Genomic DNA, 17,651 nt, shown 5'->3' on the forward strand with positions numbered 1-17,651 from the left:
TCTGACTTATAGCCCAAAGGTTGCTGGTTCGACTTGATGCGCCAGGTTGGTGGTGGGAGTAATTAACCAGTGCTCTTTCCATTCTCCTCTATGACTGAAGTACCCTGAGCATGGTATGGTCCTGCCGCACTGCTCCCTTTCAGGTGCCATTAGGGTCTGCCCCCTTGCATGGTTAGGTATACAAATTTCATTGTGTGCAGTGTTCACTTGTGTGCTGTGGATTGCTGTGTCACAATGACAATGAGAGTTGGAGTTTCCCAGTAGGCTATCACTTTCCCTACACATGCTGTATGATATCTTTACCTACAATCATATTTTGATCTCCTGATCCTGTAAATCTCATCCATGCTTTAAGTCCTGAGAACCCTGCAACTCTTTGAACATTCTTACAAGTCCTAAGGAACCTGCAGCTCTTTGAACGAGGGGTGACAATCTTTCACAAGGCCACCTTCCATGCAGTTGGTTCCAGATTATATAATCAACTACCCCAAGTATCAACTGGTTGTTTACAGTTTTTGGTTTTGTTTCATGTTTTTTAATTGTTTGGTATTGATTTCATGGAATGACCCAATTAATGCATGATGACACACACACATGAATATTTCTAATATATTCTTTGACGTTACAATAGATTAAACGATCAACTGTAATATTGTAATGTTTGATTATCATATCATGTATCACGTTCTGTTTTGCATTTCCAAATAAATATGAACATGGAATCCATCATGTAATAAGATTATTGTAGTGTGACTATTTCATTCAATACAGAATAATTATTGTACCTAAGCCAATTGTGCGCTCTACTTATCTGTACATATTCTACTTACCTATAACCACTTTCCTTTATTCTGTACTATATTGCACTGAACTATTTGCTTTTCTAATTACATGACAAATAGCAGATTGCTGCCCTCAGTTTATATTGAGTAAGCTTAACAAATCTCAACACCCTCAAAATATTCATAACATATCAGCATATGAGGTTTCATATTCAGAACAAATTGAATTAAATTGAACAATTGAAGTGCTCATGGCTACTGAAACCATGGATTGAAACCTTGTGATCTACAATCTAACTCCTATACTATTACTGTGTTTCTCAACGGGGGCTCTACAGCCTCCCAGGGAGTATTAGCAAGCCCTGTGGGGTTGTTGAGAAGGACACATCTGAGAGGGGGCGATGCTTTATTTGCAATTGGGTGGCCATTAGTTTATTTTATTTTTCATACTAAAGGGAATGTTGTTAGGCTTATGATGAGGTCAAGACGGCGTTGAGAGATTTATGATGAGGTTAGTGAGGCATTTGTTCAAAAAGTTTGAGAACTACTGGGCTAGGGAATAAATGGGAGAAGAGAAGAGGGGGTAGAAGAAGAGTTGTGGGACTGGGTGGTTAAGGACCTTATGCCTCAGTGAATAAATATAGTGCAGGTGCTTTTTGAACGTAGCCAAAATTCCACAGTTCTACTCACAAGCGGGAGTACTACGTCACAGTCTAGCCCCTTAATGCGCGCCGTACCTCCAGTGGCACGCTGTAATACTCATTGAAATGTAACTACCATAGCACTACAATACTATGACACAACACAGGCCCTTTAGTAATGCACCACAACTTGGTCATTACCATACTGGTAACAACAAATGTATAAAGTCGCGTCTTAAGGGGCTAGACTGCAAAACGCAAAGATTCAGGGAGGTAACCAAGTGTAAAACTGCAGTATAGTATCTCTCCTCCCCCCTTCTCTCTCTCTCTCTCTCTCTCTCTCTCTCTCTCTCTCTCTCTCTCTCTCTCTCTCTCTCTCTCTTCAATTTCAACCTCTGTTAATGTCTGTTGTATATACCATATGTGTTTTGGAATGTTCATGTGGGCCTTGTAAGTATTTATAAAAAATATGCTTGACCTTAATTTCCCTCTTTGGATTAATAAAGTTACTGTAAGTTAAGTTACTCTACTCTACAAAGAGACCTTCAACAGTCCTTTATTGTGAACCATAAGTGTACTTTACATTATATGCATGTTGATCCTTCAATTCATTCACCATAAAAGGGAGTAGACCTCCCCTTCCGCATTCCCAACATCACCCCCCATAACCCTGATCATTACCACCTGAAAATTAACTTACCACCATGACAGATTGACCAAAGGACCTGATCTAAACACCATTTTCTCTACACACACAGAGAGAGAGAGAGAGAGAGAGAGAGAGAGAGAGAGAGAGAGAGAGAGAGAGAGAGAGAGAGAGAGAGAGAGAGATCACAATTGACTTCTTATTAATAATAATGCATTTACTATTTGTATACAGAAATGATGCTTGTAAACTTAAACTTTAGTTTACTTTCTATACTGCTTTCCTCCCAGTTGTGGGCTGCTACAAACCACATGTAATGGTTATTTTACGGTAAACACAGAAATATTCATTTAATTATATATACATAGTCAATAGGAGGAACTGACAAAATTAGATAGAGAGAGAGACAGAGAGAGACAGAGACAGACAGACAGAGACAGTAGTGCTACTTGCTATCTACTGCTACACTGCTATGTTCTCTCTCAGAGTAGTGCTTCTTCCTCTGTGTGTGTGTGTGTGTGTGTGTGTGTGTGTGTGTGTGTGTGTGTGTGTGTGTGTGTGTGTGTGTGTGTTTGTTTGCTGCTCTGTCTGGGGGTTAGCACACACACATGTAACACGACACCTTGCGCGTGTGTCTCCTCTGTGTATGTGTGCTAAGCACACACACACATGCTTAAGTGTGTGTCACTAACTGACCCTTCTGTGACCCCGCGTCAAGCCAAAGGATGGGGTATGAGACATTCCAAAATGTTCCTCCATGAACAACACAATTTTTAATGGCTGTTGTGAGCAGATAGTTTTGTCAATCGCTATGAAAATCATTATCTGGATGTATCATAGTCCGAATGACCTGTGAACCAATATTTTGAAAATCCGGCATACAATTCAAAAGCTACAGGAGCGAAAACTTTGACCTGCTGGTGGCGCTACAGGGTTTGAGCTTGGAATGTGCATTTTTTTTTGTGGGAGGTCATGAGATAGACTATTATGTGAGTAAAAAATCCTATCCAAAATCGACAAAGGGTTGCTGAGATATGACCTCACTTCCTGTTTTGCCACTTTTACGGCAATTTTGATTGGCTGTCATGGCTAAACGATATCCAGTATCCCTTGAGACCCCATGTGTAGCTCAGTCCAGAGATACTATATACCAAGTTTCTGGCGAATTGGTCAAAAATTGCGGGAAAAATTGCATTTTTATTGAATTTTACAAAATTCAAAATGGCGGGAAAACTATCCAGGCGGAAAATGACGTCATAGGATGCGTTGGAATCGTCTTGGCCCAAGGATTCCAGGGATACCAAGTTTATGAAAATTGGCCCAGCGGTTCAAAAGTTACAAGCAGAAATGTACCTGCAACTTTGACCTGCTGGTGGCGCTAGAGCGTTGGGGCTGGGGTCCTATAAATTGCTGTGGGTAATGCTGAGCCGGGCCCGAATGTGTGTGCCGATTTACAGCATTTTCCTACGTACGGTTCTATGGGCTGCCATAGACTTGCTAAGGAGAGGAAAGGTGACATAATAAGAATACCAGCTAATACATTAGGGGCCTTCGCCAGCTTCGCTGCTTGGCCCCTAAAAATGTGATAGGTCTTCAGAGTCTTCTCTGCTGGGTAAAGTCCAGACAGGGTGAACTGTCAAGTAGCCATTGTGCTGTCAAATGCTGGAGCCAGCTTCCTGTTGATATTAGAACTGTGCCAATAGTGGCATATTGTAAAAGGTTTTAAAAACATATTTATTTTCATCTGCCTTTGATTGGGGTTACGTTTAAATACAGTCTCTTATATAATACAATCTGTAATACCGGTATGTTTCCTCTAAATGGCAATTGAATGACATTTATGTAGGCCTATGATAATGTGCTACACAAATTCTACTACGATTCCTGTTGTTATTACAATTGTGAAAATGGTGAATTCAGCTGTATACTCACACACTTGGTGAACCCTCTATTGCTAATTGGCCCATCATTGTTCCATCTGGAAATTAGACATTCTTGTTGTTACAGCCATAACAACTTCTTATACGCGATTTATTATCAAGTCATTGCACATGCGTAATGGGAAATAAAGTTAACGAATTTAATCAAATCAAGTCAAATATATTTTTAGGTCAATGGAAGAAAGAAAGAAAGAAAGAAAGAAAGAAAGAAAGAACAGGTCGGGTCTGATATAACTTACTCTGAACGCTTAGATGAATATCTCTGTGTTGGCCTAGTTGCACTTTCATTGTCATGTTTTTGTCCAGCACACCTACTTCGCGAACAACTCTCGCATTCTTGGCCAGAGCGACGTTTGGACCGCCATCGATCGAAAAGGTTGTTAAAATACTTAACTTGGGTTCGTCTTAACCCAGGCTCTTCTTTTGTTTGCTCTTTGCCTAGTTTCAAGAGCTGCTGCAGACCCAATGCAGAAATGCAGTCGTTACAATCAGGCCAAGGCTCAAACCCAGAATCAACATGACTAAGTTTATCCCGCTGACAGCATGCATCTCCACATTCAATCAAAGCCCAAGTCGACTGCACCTCTTTGTGCGCATTAAAACCGCATCTCTCATAGATTTTCATGACGCTGAAAGAGCGGCGCGCATTCCTTCAGTCATGAGGCCTGCGTGATCCCCACTACATCTCTCAGTTCTAGAACGCAAGAAGCGACGATCGTAATGCAGCTTTATTTTGTCATAGGAAGATACACACTCTGGTTTGGACCCTGGGTAGAATCAGAGACGATGTAAATGCATGGACAAGAGGGAATGTTGAAAGAGCGCGTAGATAGGCCCATGGCTTGAAATAAAATAAAGTCCATAGTTCTAGGCCTAGGCAGAGGTGCATCTTGCCACCAGGCAAAACAGGCAGCCGCTTGGAGCCCCTAGATAGCGTCGCGAGCCATCCTACGTACTTCCGCCAAAGGATTGGCTCCACTACTGTACATAAATACAAAATGAAATGGTAGTATTATGGGATGGTCAGGACCAGGCTAGCCCCTAGATAACCTAGTAGTGAATAACAGCCCACATTTTACCACAGTAGAGGCGATTTTGGTTCAAATGCTCATTCTTTTGCATTTTCGCTTGGGGCCCCACCTGACGTTAGAATCAGAGACAGTAGAGAGAAATCTCCGAAGAATCTCTGTTAGAATCGCCTCTGGGCCTGTGCGGCATAGAACCTCTCGGGAGGTTTATGAAATGTCCGTAGCAGCGGCCTAGTCAAACCCAGGTGAAAAACCCATATACTTAAAGTGTACTTTTTTTGACCGTACTTAGTACAAAGTGTACTATTTTTGGCGATTTAAAGTGCGCTTCATTGCACTATTAGTGCGCTGGAGCACTACTAAAGCAGTACTTGCAGCACACTTGCAGCACACTGCTAAATTGGCACCGCTTTTGGACAACTTTAAGTGCACTACAAGCATACTTTTGAAAGTATGCTCCAAACATGCTTTTCATGCATTCGTATGGCATTAATAGTGTGCTTGAGTACACTTCTATAACATTTTATTGTTACTAGAAGTACAATAAAAGTATATTAACTTCATGCTTCTTTGGACTACATTGGAACATTTTAAGTATGTAAAAAGTATATCATATTAAGTATTGTAAATATATAACAGGTATGCTTGAAGTATATTTACAGTACACTCCTAAGTACAACGAATAATATAAATGTAATACTACTTTGTACAATCCATGCTAGTTCTTAGAGCTTGTACATTACACACAGCCACATGTCACAGTAGTGATACAGTATGCATGCCTAGCACAACTGACATTTACAATCATTGCATTGTTACAGAGATTTCAGATACACATTTCGCTTTATTTCAATCTTGCTCCACCTTCCTGCAGTTGATCACTTGAATTGATCACGAACGGTGACCCTTAATACTTTCTTTGAACAACTAGTTCCAACTTACCTCTCACCATGATGTCATGGGAAGTGTGAGTCTATATATACCAGAACATATACGTGACCATCATAATGACGGTGGGAACATGGCCATTTTTTGTGTACCACTTTAAAATGTTAAAACTCCTACAATAAATGCAGAATATAACAATGAGTAATATTTTCATGCAAACCAAAGATATTCCTTAGAGGTAAATGGATTTCTGTTTGAGAAATTTAGCTCCAAGAAGTGCATTGCATGATGGTACATGCATGATGATGCATGATGGGTAAATGCACTTTGTGTAAGCACACTTTGAATATATTTGGATGAAGCACAATCATGGTGCACTTAGAAAAAGTACACTTCCAATATGTTAAAGTGATTTACTTTAAAGCGCACTATAGAAAAATCACACTTCGAAGTCACTTGGGTGAAGTATAATCAAAGTGCACTTAAAAAAAGTGCAATTGCAATGTTATTAAAAAATACACTTTTAGTAAGTTCACTATTAGAACACTATTAGTATATTCCTCTAAATACACTTTAGCCAAACATCTTCTAAGTGCACTTTATGTATGGTTCGCAAAGTGTACTTTCTTTGAGAGCAACTTAATTACATCTAATTTTAAGTACACTTTAAATAAGCATATTGTAAACATACTTTTTCTTAGCACAAAAAGTGTGAGTGCGCTTTTAACATGCTAAGTACACTTCAGTCGTGCTTTTATTGTACTAAATTGAACCACTTTTTCACCTCGGAAGATTCTTTAATTCTAACATGCAATTTAGATCGTCTCTGGCCTCGACATACGCTGCACTGCCTTCCAATATGCGACCTTGCGTCCTCCACTTGTGCTTGTGGCCTCTTACCAGGAAGTAATACCTCGTGACGACATCACTGACAACAGCATTATATTTCAATATCTCGCAAGAGCTGAATATTCTTTAATTCATTCCTCTTGTTTGTTTGTTTATTGTCTATTTTATTATTTTTTTTGTTTCTTATTAGACTTGTTTAATGTAACCTAATCAAAATTATTCATATTTACAATGTTTACTTGACCTTCTGTGCCTTATTGTTATGTCATGTCTTTGTCATCCTCTTTATTGCAATTAAAAAAAATATATATATATATATATGAAGAGTTCAGATGCAAAACCCCCTAAGTGCCTTTTCAGAAAATAATCTTAATTCATTTTTATTTAATACAAAGCTATCAAAATTGCATATTTTTTATTTCATTTATGTAATTTAAATATTTATATTTATTATCAAGTACATGAATGTAACCCATACCAACAACAGGGTTCCCTTAAAATATAGAGGTACAGGTCTTCAGAAATGGAGTTAGGGGTTTTTGCATCTGAACTCTTCATATATATATATATATATATATATATATATATATATATATATATATATATATATATATATATATATATATATATATATATATCGCAAGAGCTCATTTGTCAAGTCATTTCCTCATTTGCAAACTGGATGGTGAATGAAGAATAGGCCTAGTCCCCATAAAATTGTTGTGGCTAGGCTGACAGTGTTTTCTCCACGGAGGCGGGGCTTCAGCAAAACGTGAGGCCACAAGCACAAGTGAAGGACGCAAGGTCGCATATTGGAAAGTACACTAGGACTAGGCTACTCCTACCGCCAATGCTTCCTTCTACAAAGGAAGCAACAGCTGCTCACACTCACTGCCCAGTATCCTATGGCAGAACGCCTCCTGACTGTACACGCGCCATGTTTGCATGTTTAAAGTTTAACCCAAAAAGTAATAAATCGATGCAGACCAAAGCAAGACTTGGGAGGTGTCAGAGGCTGCTGTTTTTTTCCGGAGTGTAATCCACACCCCACCTTTAAAATGCTGAATGGGGTCTAGAAATCTGCAGCAGAACTATAGGCTATTATGTTGTTTGTAGACCAAAAGTGAAGTTTAACTTAAACGGACAGTGCTAAGGTCACGCACGAGAGCGATTCTTCCATAGCCACGAGATAGGACAAAACGTTTTTAAAGCACACGTTTTAACCTCGGATCGTCGTTCGTCGGTGCACAGTCAAACTTGGGTAACGGAAAATGGCTCAGAAACTTCTCCTAATCGACACGGACTGCGGGATTGACGATGCCCAGGCGATCATGTTGGCACTGTCACAACCGCAAGTGAAAGTTTTGGGCATCACCTGCTGCTTCGGAAACACCACCGTTGACCACGTATGCCACAATGTAGTGCGCGTGCTTTCTGTTTGCGGGCGCAATGAGGTTAGTTTCTTGTAGTTGGCGCATGCATATCATATCTATTTACTGTCGAATTTAGTTTCATTCATGTGAAAAAACTGCATACAATTACAGATTCCAGTCTTCAGAGGGCTGGCGGGTCCTTTGGTGGGAGCTTTCAACACATTAAAGGACCACTTTGGATCAGATGGTCTTGGCGATGTTTTGGATGCAAAAGACCCAGTCGGCTGGGAGGAACGTGTGCAGAAAGAACACGCTGTTGCTGCTATGGTCAGACTAGTATCTGAAAACCCTGGACAGGTAAACTCAACTGGTTATAGCCTAAAGATATTTGAGCGTCCTCTGCTGGTGACCAAGAAGTGTTACAATAGCACTAATGATACTAATGATGACACTTTACAATGCCACAGGTATCACTGGTGGCCCTTGGCCCTCTGACCAACTTGGCTATAGCCATCAGACTTGACCCTACATTTCCACAAAAGCTAAAGGACCTGTTCATCATGGGAGGAAACATGGAGGGTGGGTGAGACAGACCTGATGTTATTACTTTACCTGAAGTGAACACTGCAGTTGTAATTTATGTTATTGCAAGTATTGGGATTAGTATTAACTTCCCCAAGTGTGTGTGTCGTCTGCAGAGGGAGCCAAACACACACAGAGCCATACACACATTCTTCAGCAAACACTTCAGTATGCATGCACGCATGCACGTACACACACACACAATCTCATAGCATTGGCCATGGGATCAGGTTGCCACCTCTGATAGCAGTTGTATTGTTTTTGTTGACTCCTCGTCTGACCTGTGTTCCCTTCCACAGGAAAAGGGAATGTGTCGGTATGTGGGGAGTTCAACTTTGTCATGGACCCAGAGTCTGCATATGTGGTGTTGGAGGAATATACGTGCCCTACACACATTGCAACCTGGGAATTTACCTGCAGGAACAAACTCTCATGGGTAAGCCACGTTTTTGGGCACCATTGGGACATGGCACCATTTCTGAAAATAAGCTCATTTTAAAGCTCCCCTTGAGTTAAATGATTGAATTTCACATTCCCCTGTTCTTACAGTCCCTCTCCAAGGCTGGCAACGCAAGTTCCACCTTCAAGCTACCACATACCTGCATAATTGAATCTTCTGGGGCCAGCTAGCATAAGTCCGATAAGATTCAATGATATTTGATAGCATAGAAGTAGAAGTACAGTAACATCATCAGACCAAGAAGACTATGGATGAACAGGAGAATGGAGAAGCTCAATCATTTAACTCAAGGGGAGGTGTAAAATAAATTAAAATAAGAACAAAATGGTGTGGAGTTGCTTTGAGTGAAGAGAACATTGTATGTTGATATTGTGAGTCATATTGTAAGTTCTTCCCTCTCTATCTTCCTTTCAAAATCTACACAGGATTTTTTTGAGAAGCTGGTCGCCCAAGAACACAATGCAGCGCGTTTCATGAAGACCATCACCTCCAAGTGTTGGGCCTTCTCTCGCGAGTTTGGGGTGAACAAGCGGGACGTGTTGTTTGGCCAGGGCTTCGTGCCCTATGACGCGTACGCGGTGGCGGCGTGCATCGACCCCAGCGTAGTGACGGAGAGCGTAGAGTGCGCAGTCAGGGTGGAGGTCCAGGGGACCATGGGTAGAGGGATGATGGCCCTGGATCACACCAACGTCCTTAAGAAGACGCACAAGGTGCTGGTCATGAAAACATGCGACCTGACCAAGTTTGGGGAACTACTGATGGCCTCACTGAGACTGCCTTGAGGAGAGCTGTAGTAAACGCCACTCTCTTTCAAGGGCGCCTGAATGAATTTTAAAAGTGGTGGAGGTTTTTTTTTTATTGATTCTTTGTTTCTTAACAACGTTACTGCTGCTGCACTCCACTCATTTGTCTGCAGTAAAAATTGAGAAAGCTTCATTTAGGAGTAGAGATGCACCGGATCCTGATTTTTAGGATCCTGCCGGATACCGGATCCACTGCTTAAGATCCTGCCGGATCCGGAACCGGATACCGGATCCTACGAAAGGGTTGAAACACATAGCCAATTCGCACACGTAGACCCTTTTTATTACATTGGCGCAAACTATTTTTAATACTCACTGGCTTAAGGTCAGATTAGACTTCAGCAACTGCGAGCGTGAAAAGTCGCGTGGGAGTGGCCACGAACCAATTTTGTATTCATGCATCTGCGAGCTCTGCGAGGTCCGAGGTCTCGTTGCCAGCCACATTTGAAATTGCGCGATTAGGCTACTTTCACTACATTGTAAGCACTGCGGTCATTATTAAGCAATGTTGCTTTCTATCCCGGTTAGCTAGGTATTTTCACACAAATTGCAAAGGCAATGCAGTGGTATCATTATTTGACATACCCAGTCTGTTTACACGAGCAGAAAATGCAAGCATGTAAAGACAGTTGATTCTGCCAATGTGTGTTTACATTCGGTGGAGGAACGGTAGTAAAACCGCAGGCATTGTGCCACGAGTGTTCAACTGATGCATTGTTTGTTACTTAGCTTAGCTTCGTGTATTTACACACATTTACACACAAGGCATTAATAAAGTTTTTAACAGAATACAGCTCTGCTCTCGCAAACTACTGGCATTGCGCTGCCACAAGAACAGAACAAGGAAGTAGCGACTAGCGAGACGACCAATCATAGTGCCTTTTTGTCTGCGTACTCCGCGTCCGTCCGACGGATAGTTAGAATTTTTTCGAGGCGCTAGACGACGGGCGCAGAGCCTCTGAGAGGGGGGCGTGGACTCGCATAGACAGAAAACGGACGGACGCAGATTCTATGCGAGCGAAGCATAAATCTAGCTTTACTGCCACACTGCCTTTAACGGCCGCTTCCAAAGGGCTTTCACTCCATGCAGCGATTGGGGTTGTGAAAGACTGACTGAAAAGCCTAGGTTACGTAAAAAAGTAGAGATGCCCCAGATCCTGATTTTTAGGTAACTGCCGGATACCGGATCCACTGCTTAAGATCCTGCCGGATCCGGGTAGTCTGAAAAACCCTATTATCCTGCCGGATCCGGAACCGGATCTTGGATCCTGTACATCTCTATTTAGGAGGCCCAAAAGTGGAGATGCCAATGCACCACTGCCTTCCTCTTTCCAGCATCTACTGTATGCTCTCCTTCTCTGATGATTCTACCTCATTACTGACAGTCACAAGGGTGAGAAGAAGGCCTACTCCACAGTAAAAACTAAATGCAGTGTTAATTCAATAGTCAGTTTATCGTCTTCTAGATTGCATTTGATCCCAGAGTATTCAGGTCCAAGGGCAGGGGACCTAAAGCAATGTTTAGTCCAGGGGTACTCAGTTCCTTAATCCATTCCTGCCAAGTCAAAGCCATTTAACACCTTGTTTAAAAAAATCTGTGGAAATGTTGTAACAGAGTTTGTAATTAAGAACAAAGACAACAGGAAAGGCAAGGGTTCAGTCTGATGTTTTTTATTCCCAGAGACTGACTGTTTCTACTTCCACTCCAGATGACAACGGTTTCACCTTACACAGTACAGAATTTCAAACACAATTCAAGTCGTTTCCCTTTTGCCTTCACAACATAAAAGCCAATAAAACAAACAAAAACGTTATTGTGAAAGTCCAGTTAAAATTTCAACATCGGCATGATTTGGCCTGTAGGGACTAGGATAACACAGTTTGTGACCTGGCTCAAAACGATCTTGATTATTATTATTCATAAACCTCTCCCCTTATCTGCAAGGATTGAACACGTTATTTAAGAGACTTAAAAATGAACAAAACCCATAATTAGCCGCCTGAGAAAGCATGGGGTTGCCTGCAACACTGTCCTACAGCATACAGTAATTCACATGATTTTTGTACTTGACCAATAAAAAAAATGGCAATATTGCTGACTGATCCTGAGAAAAGTGTGTGTGTGTGTTTATTTTAATAAAATAAAACTGATTGGCAAGGGAATAGCTTTCTGGAATTAATTTTAAAAAACATTACCGAAAACAAAAAACAATTCTGAAGACTTAAGTTTAATGCCCCTTCCCCATACTTCTCAATTTTTCATTAAAACCAATTTCTTTTTTTTCTTCAACTCTTGTGACGCAACTTTAAAACGAGATCAAAATGTAAAAGCAAAAAATGTTGGGAGCATGGCGAGGGTTCTCTTTTTTCCAGTTTTCCTTTTTGTCTTCCCCTAATGGTGGCCGAACAGACATAGCTGGTGGAGTGTGTCAGAGGGGTATTCCAAAAACCTGGCTAAGTGAAAAAAAGAGGACTCCAGGCTCTTCTATTACATGATTTACCACTACCTCAAGGTGAATTTAACATGATTTACTACTGAGCCAGTTTCAGTACAGTAGGGTTATTGGTCAGTTGTTGTTGTTGGCATTGTTGCTGTTGTCCGGGTGGCTTGGCCAGGGCTCGGAGGTGGAGGTGGAGGGGTTCCAGGTGCGACCCCCCAGGGAGGTGGGCCACAGGCTCCAGGGGCTGTACTGGCGGCCCCCCAGGTCGGAGGACACAGGCGACACAGGCGCGGGGGGCGCGGCATGGCTCACCAGGTTGGTGAGGGCGGAGGAGGTGGCGGTGCCAAAGGAGTGCAGGGCGGGGTCTCCGCTCGTGGACCAAATGGAGCTGCTGAACGGGGCAGATGGGGCGGTGCTGGCCCACGGGCTACTGCTGCCCCCCAGGATGGACTGCAGAGGAGACACAAGGAACATCATGACAATGGCTACATTTACATGTTTTTTAATTAATTAATTTATTTATTTTTAAGGATTTTTTAGGGCTTTTTTGCCTTTATTTCCGACAGGACAGTGGAGGAGAGACGGGTAATGAGTGGGGAGAGGGATCGGCAAATAACCCGGGCTGGAATCGAATCCGGGTCGCCATTAGGCCACGGCAGGGCCATTTACATGTCGTTTTTAATTCAGAATTAAATAGTTCCGTCAAGTTTATTTTGATCTTTCAGTTCATTCAGAATTTTGAAGTGTTTCCATGACGTTTTCCAAGTGGAATTAAGCTTTATTCAGAATTAAAGTGAGTTTAATTCTGAATTAAATGTGTCATGTAAATGAGGTCATAATGGCCAATATGGTAAAAAGCGAACAAACAGCACAGTATTGTTGACGGATTATGAGTTTTTGATGTGTGTATAATTGTAATAAATCCGGCTGGGGGTGGCCCTCCGTTCAATAATCAACCCAATATGGCTCTCGGGCCAAAATATTCAGTCACCGATGCCTGGTGTGCTATATGTTTGTGGAGTGTCCCTTACAGTGGTGGGCGGGGCTGCAGTGGCGAAGGTGGAGGTGGTGGTTGGCCAGGAGCTGCCTGTGTCAGTCTGCCAGATGGAGGAGGTGGTCACCGGGGTGTAGTCGCTCCAACTCTGCGGCTGGGGCTCCGTGGTCTTTGGGGACGCTATCTCTTTGAACACTAAACACAACAAAACACACATAAGGGGGGGGGGACATAGTGTGTGCGCCTCCTCCTAACGCATATACTACGTTTGCAAAGCTATGGATCGCTTTGCTTTGGCCGCCATTATGCATCGAGGTGTAACAAGACGCGCCCTCTCAATTTTTTTACGTGCATAACCAATACATTAGTCGCTTGTAAGTCTCCTTACTAAAGTAATTATTATTCTGTGTATTCATTATCTGTGTGTACAAAGTAGAGTGGTGCGTACTATGGTTGTCTGATTGTCCATTTTGATTATTTTTCTCATAATGTGGTAACAAAATTATATGAAATAAAGTAATAAGATGCTAAGTTATGAGGCATGTAAAACATCTATTGTGATGAACTGCATATGACTGAGGGCAGTAGCAAACACAGTATTGGAAAAAACATCAGAGTTATAACACGCTATAAGCGTATAGACGAGACAGGGGCGCAATTGTACATGTCTCACAATGTACTGTAGCCATGTCTAACGGTGCTGAATTGAACAGCCATCTTTTCAATTCTCCGCCTACTGAACATACAGAGAACAGCTCACCTCCTGACAGTGGGTTGTTGGGTCCAAATGCAGAGAAGGAGTTGGCTGGGTTGAAGCGACTCCACAACCCAGAGCTGACATTAAAAAACAACAAAAAATCATCAGCGTCATCATCTCCTCCACTCAAATTGTACTGTGTGATACCATATGTGTGAGAATGTGTAATTGTGTGTGTGTGTGTGTGTGTGTGTGTGTGTGTGTGTGTGTGTGTGTGTGTGTGTGTGTGTGTGTGTGTGTGTGTGTGTGTGTGTGTAACTGAGTAAGTGAGGTGTGTATGGTCAGTGGACATACCTTTCTGAGTCGGTCGGTCCTGAGGGGATGTGAGGTAGGGGAAACTTGCCCAGGCCGTCAGGCCTTCCTGCACCACTGCCTCCTGTAGTACACACACACGCACACACACCAAACCAATTACAGAAATGTTAATGTATGACAGGCACACACACAATATATGACACAGACACACAATAGCATAACATAAGGGTAATGATGCACAGGACAACGTTTTGAGCAATGTTGGCAGGCGACAAAATTATGGATTTCTGATGGATCAGCAGCAGATAACCTGTTTTAAAAATCATTTCAAGTCCTCTTGTTGAAAGGATTAGTGATAGGGTCCACAGAATGTCTTATAGTGCCATTACCCAGAAACATTGCTCAAGACCTTGCCCTGTATATCATTCCCTCAACAGGTGATTTATAAACCAAATGGAGGCTTTAGATCTCAGACTTACCGGGGCTTTTGTCATAACCTGCAGCCACGGCGGCAAAGGTGGGGTTGCCATTCTTGCCCGGCAGGGAGTTGGACTTGGTCAACTTGTTACCTGGGGCTTTCTTTAAATTTGCGTCACTGGATAAAAAAAGACAAGAACACAGTGCTGATGTTTGAATTTCATTTGGCACACATGCTTTGCAATGATTACTCCAGTGGTGTCCTCGCTAACCATGGATATAAAATGGTTGACTACTAGTGCCGTGTTCACATATTAACTATGATGACATTGGAATGCTGAAAGACTTAACTTTTAAGGACTTAACTAGGATTGTGCTTTTTACTACAACAGTACAAATCATCAACTAAATTATGAAGAATTCATAGAATGCCTTTCTCCAGCGTGGTCAGTCAAAATCATTTTTGTTGTTGATGTGAATGAAGGAAGGAATGGAAGGAAATGGACACTCAGAACTTAAAACAAGGACACAAGGCAGTGAAGCCACCAAATCCTTAATCCATGATGCTAACTAGCAATTGTACCTGTTCAGTACCATACCAAAAGCTATAAATGAATGAATGAATGAATGAATGAATGAATGAATGAATGAATGAACACACTGTACAGTAGGAACCTCTTATTTTGTCCCCTTCCATGTGTATACCAGGCGACTTGGGGCATCCAATGTATTAATGTGTGGGTGATTCATGGAGAGTTGCCCACACCTTGAGAGGACCTTGCATGGTGCAGTCAAGGAAACATGTTATCGAATCAGAGGCTCCTACCGTAGAGTATGTCAGCTACCATGGTTCATTTGGCGGTGCAAGCTACCTGTTGGTGTTGACTACGCTGCTGTAGGTGCCCCTGGGGTAGAGGCAGGGCGAGGGGGGCAGGGGAGGGGAGCAGGTCCTGGGCACGCCGCTCTTCAGGAAGGGGTCTGCATTCATGGTCTGCAGAGAGTATTGCTGGAGGCTGTCAGGCTCTGTATGTGGAGACAGGGGAGAGAAGAGGGAATACTTTATGCACCTTCATTTAGAACATCTTACTCCATCGCTTCATTTGGACGTTTGTGTTTAGGTAACATAGTTACCGTATTTTTCGGACTATACGTCGCAGTTTTTTTCATGGTTTGGCTGGCCATGCGACATATACTCTGGTGCGACATATATATGTTTTTTTCTTCTTCATAAGGCATTTTTTGGCATATGCGACTTAAACTCCGGAGCGAAATATACTCCAAAAAATACGGTATTTGCTTTTACTTTTACTGTTATTTGTATTTTGCTTTTGTGTGTGTGCCTTGGGTTTGGGGTGGGTGTGAAAAGTTTAATAAAGAAATGTTTGAAAAACAAGGTAACATAGTTGTGGTTATAAGTACATGGTTACATTTTCTCTATGTCTCATAAAAGGACGAGTTCATTCAGGGATTCCATGTGTCTTTCAAGACCCACTATGCACAGAATGTAGGGATAAGTAGGATTCAATGATTTTGTTACCGTATAATCACTAATTTCTAAATAAAGTTTTGATTTGACAGTTTAATCATAATCTTAATCTGAATTAGTCATAACAACAGTCTGCTGAAACCAAATCATGAAAACGGCCCATCTCTAACCAGGTTCAGGGACATTGTATAATGACACTTTTTGGTTGGTGTGATTAGTGGGTCATGACTCATGTTCCCTCTTCCATGGTCATGTACACATTTCCGCAATCTGATCACTTGTGAGGGAAACTGGGATTTTCACTATTTGCTTAAAATAGTCAACTACATCATAACAACATTTCTATGACAGTACAGAGAGCCTTAAATAATAGATTAAGACACAACCATTACAATTTTGTTGACAGTAAGGTTATAACTCTGCGCTAAGGGGTTAAAATAAGGTTGAGCAGTTTGTTCCGGAAAATGACTGTTCCAGGCAGGCTGTGTAACAAGTGGAGAAGCAGCCAAGGGAGTGTTGAGTGTGTGTGACTCACGGTTGATGGCTCTGTGGAAGGGGATGTCCCACTCGGGGGGCGGGGACTCCTTCTCAGAGCCCTCGGAGCCGCTGCTGGGGCCCAGCTCCGACAGAGAGCCGTTGGAGAAGAACCTGCCGAGGGGAGAGGGACGGCCATCTTCTGGCCTCACACCCGCCACTGGACACACACACAAAGACACACAGAGACACACACACACAGACACACAGAGACACACACCTGTTTTGTAAGTCACTCTGGATAAAATCATCTGTAATACACTGCAATATTCCACTAAGACTCCAAGTAGTGTATTGTATTATATTGGGATGAAATGTAGCTTACGCCTTGGTCTCTGGAGAGGTCTTGGCTTGGGGATGATGTTGAGGGCGGAGGTCATCAGCGCTTTAGGAGTGAAGGCTTTACGCTGCTTATTCTCCAGTGGGGTGACATAGGGAAGCTCCAGGGAGCTGCAAACACACAGAGGCTGCCTGATTAGCACTAAGAGCCACTACTTCCCATCATTTCCTTGGGGGGGATCTCTACTTCTCATCATGCCACAGAGGGAGTCACATGTGCATTCGGGCATTTAGCTTAAAATGGGATGCACAAGATGGGAAAAATGCACACAAGACAGATCACATGAATACCACAAATTCTACCCATTCACCTCTACCAATGCACTATTTTCCTTGAGGATAAAGAGAGTATCCCTACCACTTCATCACATGAGTATTCATTCATTTTGCTTTTAGGGACGAACCGCTAAAATGGGACATACAAATATAGGAAAAA

The 17,651-nt window shown here is 42.2% G+C and overlaps 3 protein-coding genes across 3 annotated transcripts in view; 1 reads left to right on the plus strand and 2 right to left on the minus strand.

Moving 5' to 3' along the window:
• Positions 1–8,017, minus strand: part of LOC134451220 (uncharacterized) — a 30,276-nt gene extending 22,259 nt beyond the window's left edge. The window contains exons 1-2 of the mRNA XM_063201509.1: positions 7,999–8,017; positions 4,002–4,047 (exon numbers count right to left, since the gene is read on the minus strand). The gene's annotated coding sequence lies outside the window, so the exon portion shown is untranslated. The remainder of the gene's footprint in view (positions 1–4,001; positions 4,048–7,998) is intronic.
• On the plus strand, positions 7,438–10,309 carry si:ch211-201h21.5 (uncharacterized protein LOC555526 homolog). Its single transcript, XM_063201508.1, has 5 exons — positions 7,438–8,228; positions 8,319–8,504; positions 8,615–8,726; positions 9,029–9,165; positions 9,615–10,309. The coding sequence occupies exons 1-5, from the start codon at positions 8,046–8,048 to the stop codon at positions 9,969–9,971; spliced, it is 975 nt and encodes a 324-aa protein (XP_063057578.1). The 5' UTR covers positions 7,438–8,045; the 3' UTR covers positions 9,972–10,309.
• A 1,338-nt stretch (positions 10,310–11,647) lies between these two features.
• tmem131 (transmembrane protein 131) overlaps positions 11,648–17,651 on the minus strand; it is a 68,729-nt gene continuing 62,725 nt past the window's right edge. The window contains exons 34-41 of the mRNA XM_063201510.1: positions 17,202–17,326; positions 16,878–17,036; positions 15,729–15,879; positions 14,919–15,034; positions 14,479–14,560; positions 14,188–14,261; positions 13,465–13,622; positions 11,648–12,883 (exon numbers count right to left, since the gene is read on the minus strand). Of these exons, the coding sequence (XP_063057580.1) occupies positions 12,560–12,883; positions 13,465–13,622; positions 14,188–14,261; positions 14,479–14,560; positions 14,919–15,034; positions 15,729–15,879; positions 16,878–17,036; positions 17,202–17,326 (1,189 nt within the window). The 3' untranslated portion in view covers positions 11,648–12,559. The remainder of the gene's footprint in view (positions 12,884–13,464; positions 13,623–14,187; positions 14,262–14,478; positions 14,561–14,918; positions 15,035–15,728; positions 15,880–16,877; positions 17,037–17,201; positions 17,327–17,651) is intronic.

Source organism: Engraulis encrasicolus, chromosome 6, assembly GCF_034702125.1.
Source record: "Engraulis encrasicolus isolate BLACKSEA-1 chromosome 6, IST_EnEncr_1.0, whole genome shotgun sequence".
Taxonomy (NCBI): Eukaryota; Metazoa; Chordata; class Actinopteri; order Clupeiformes; family Engraulidae; genus Engraulis; species Engraulis encrasicolus.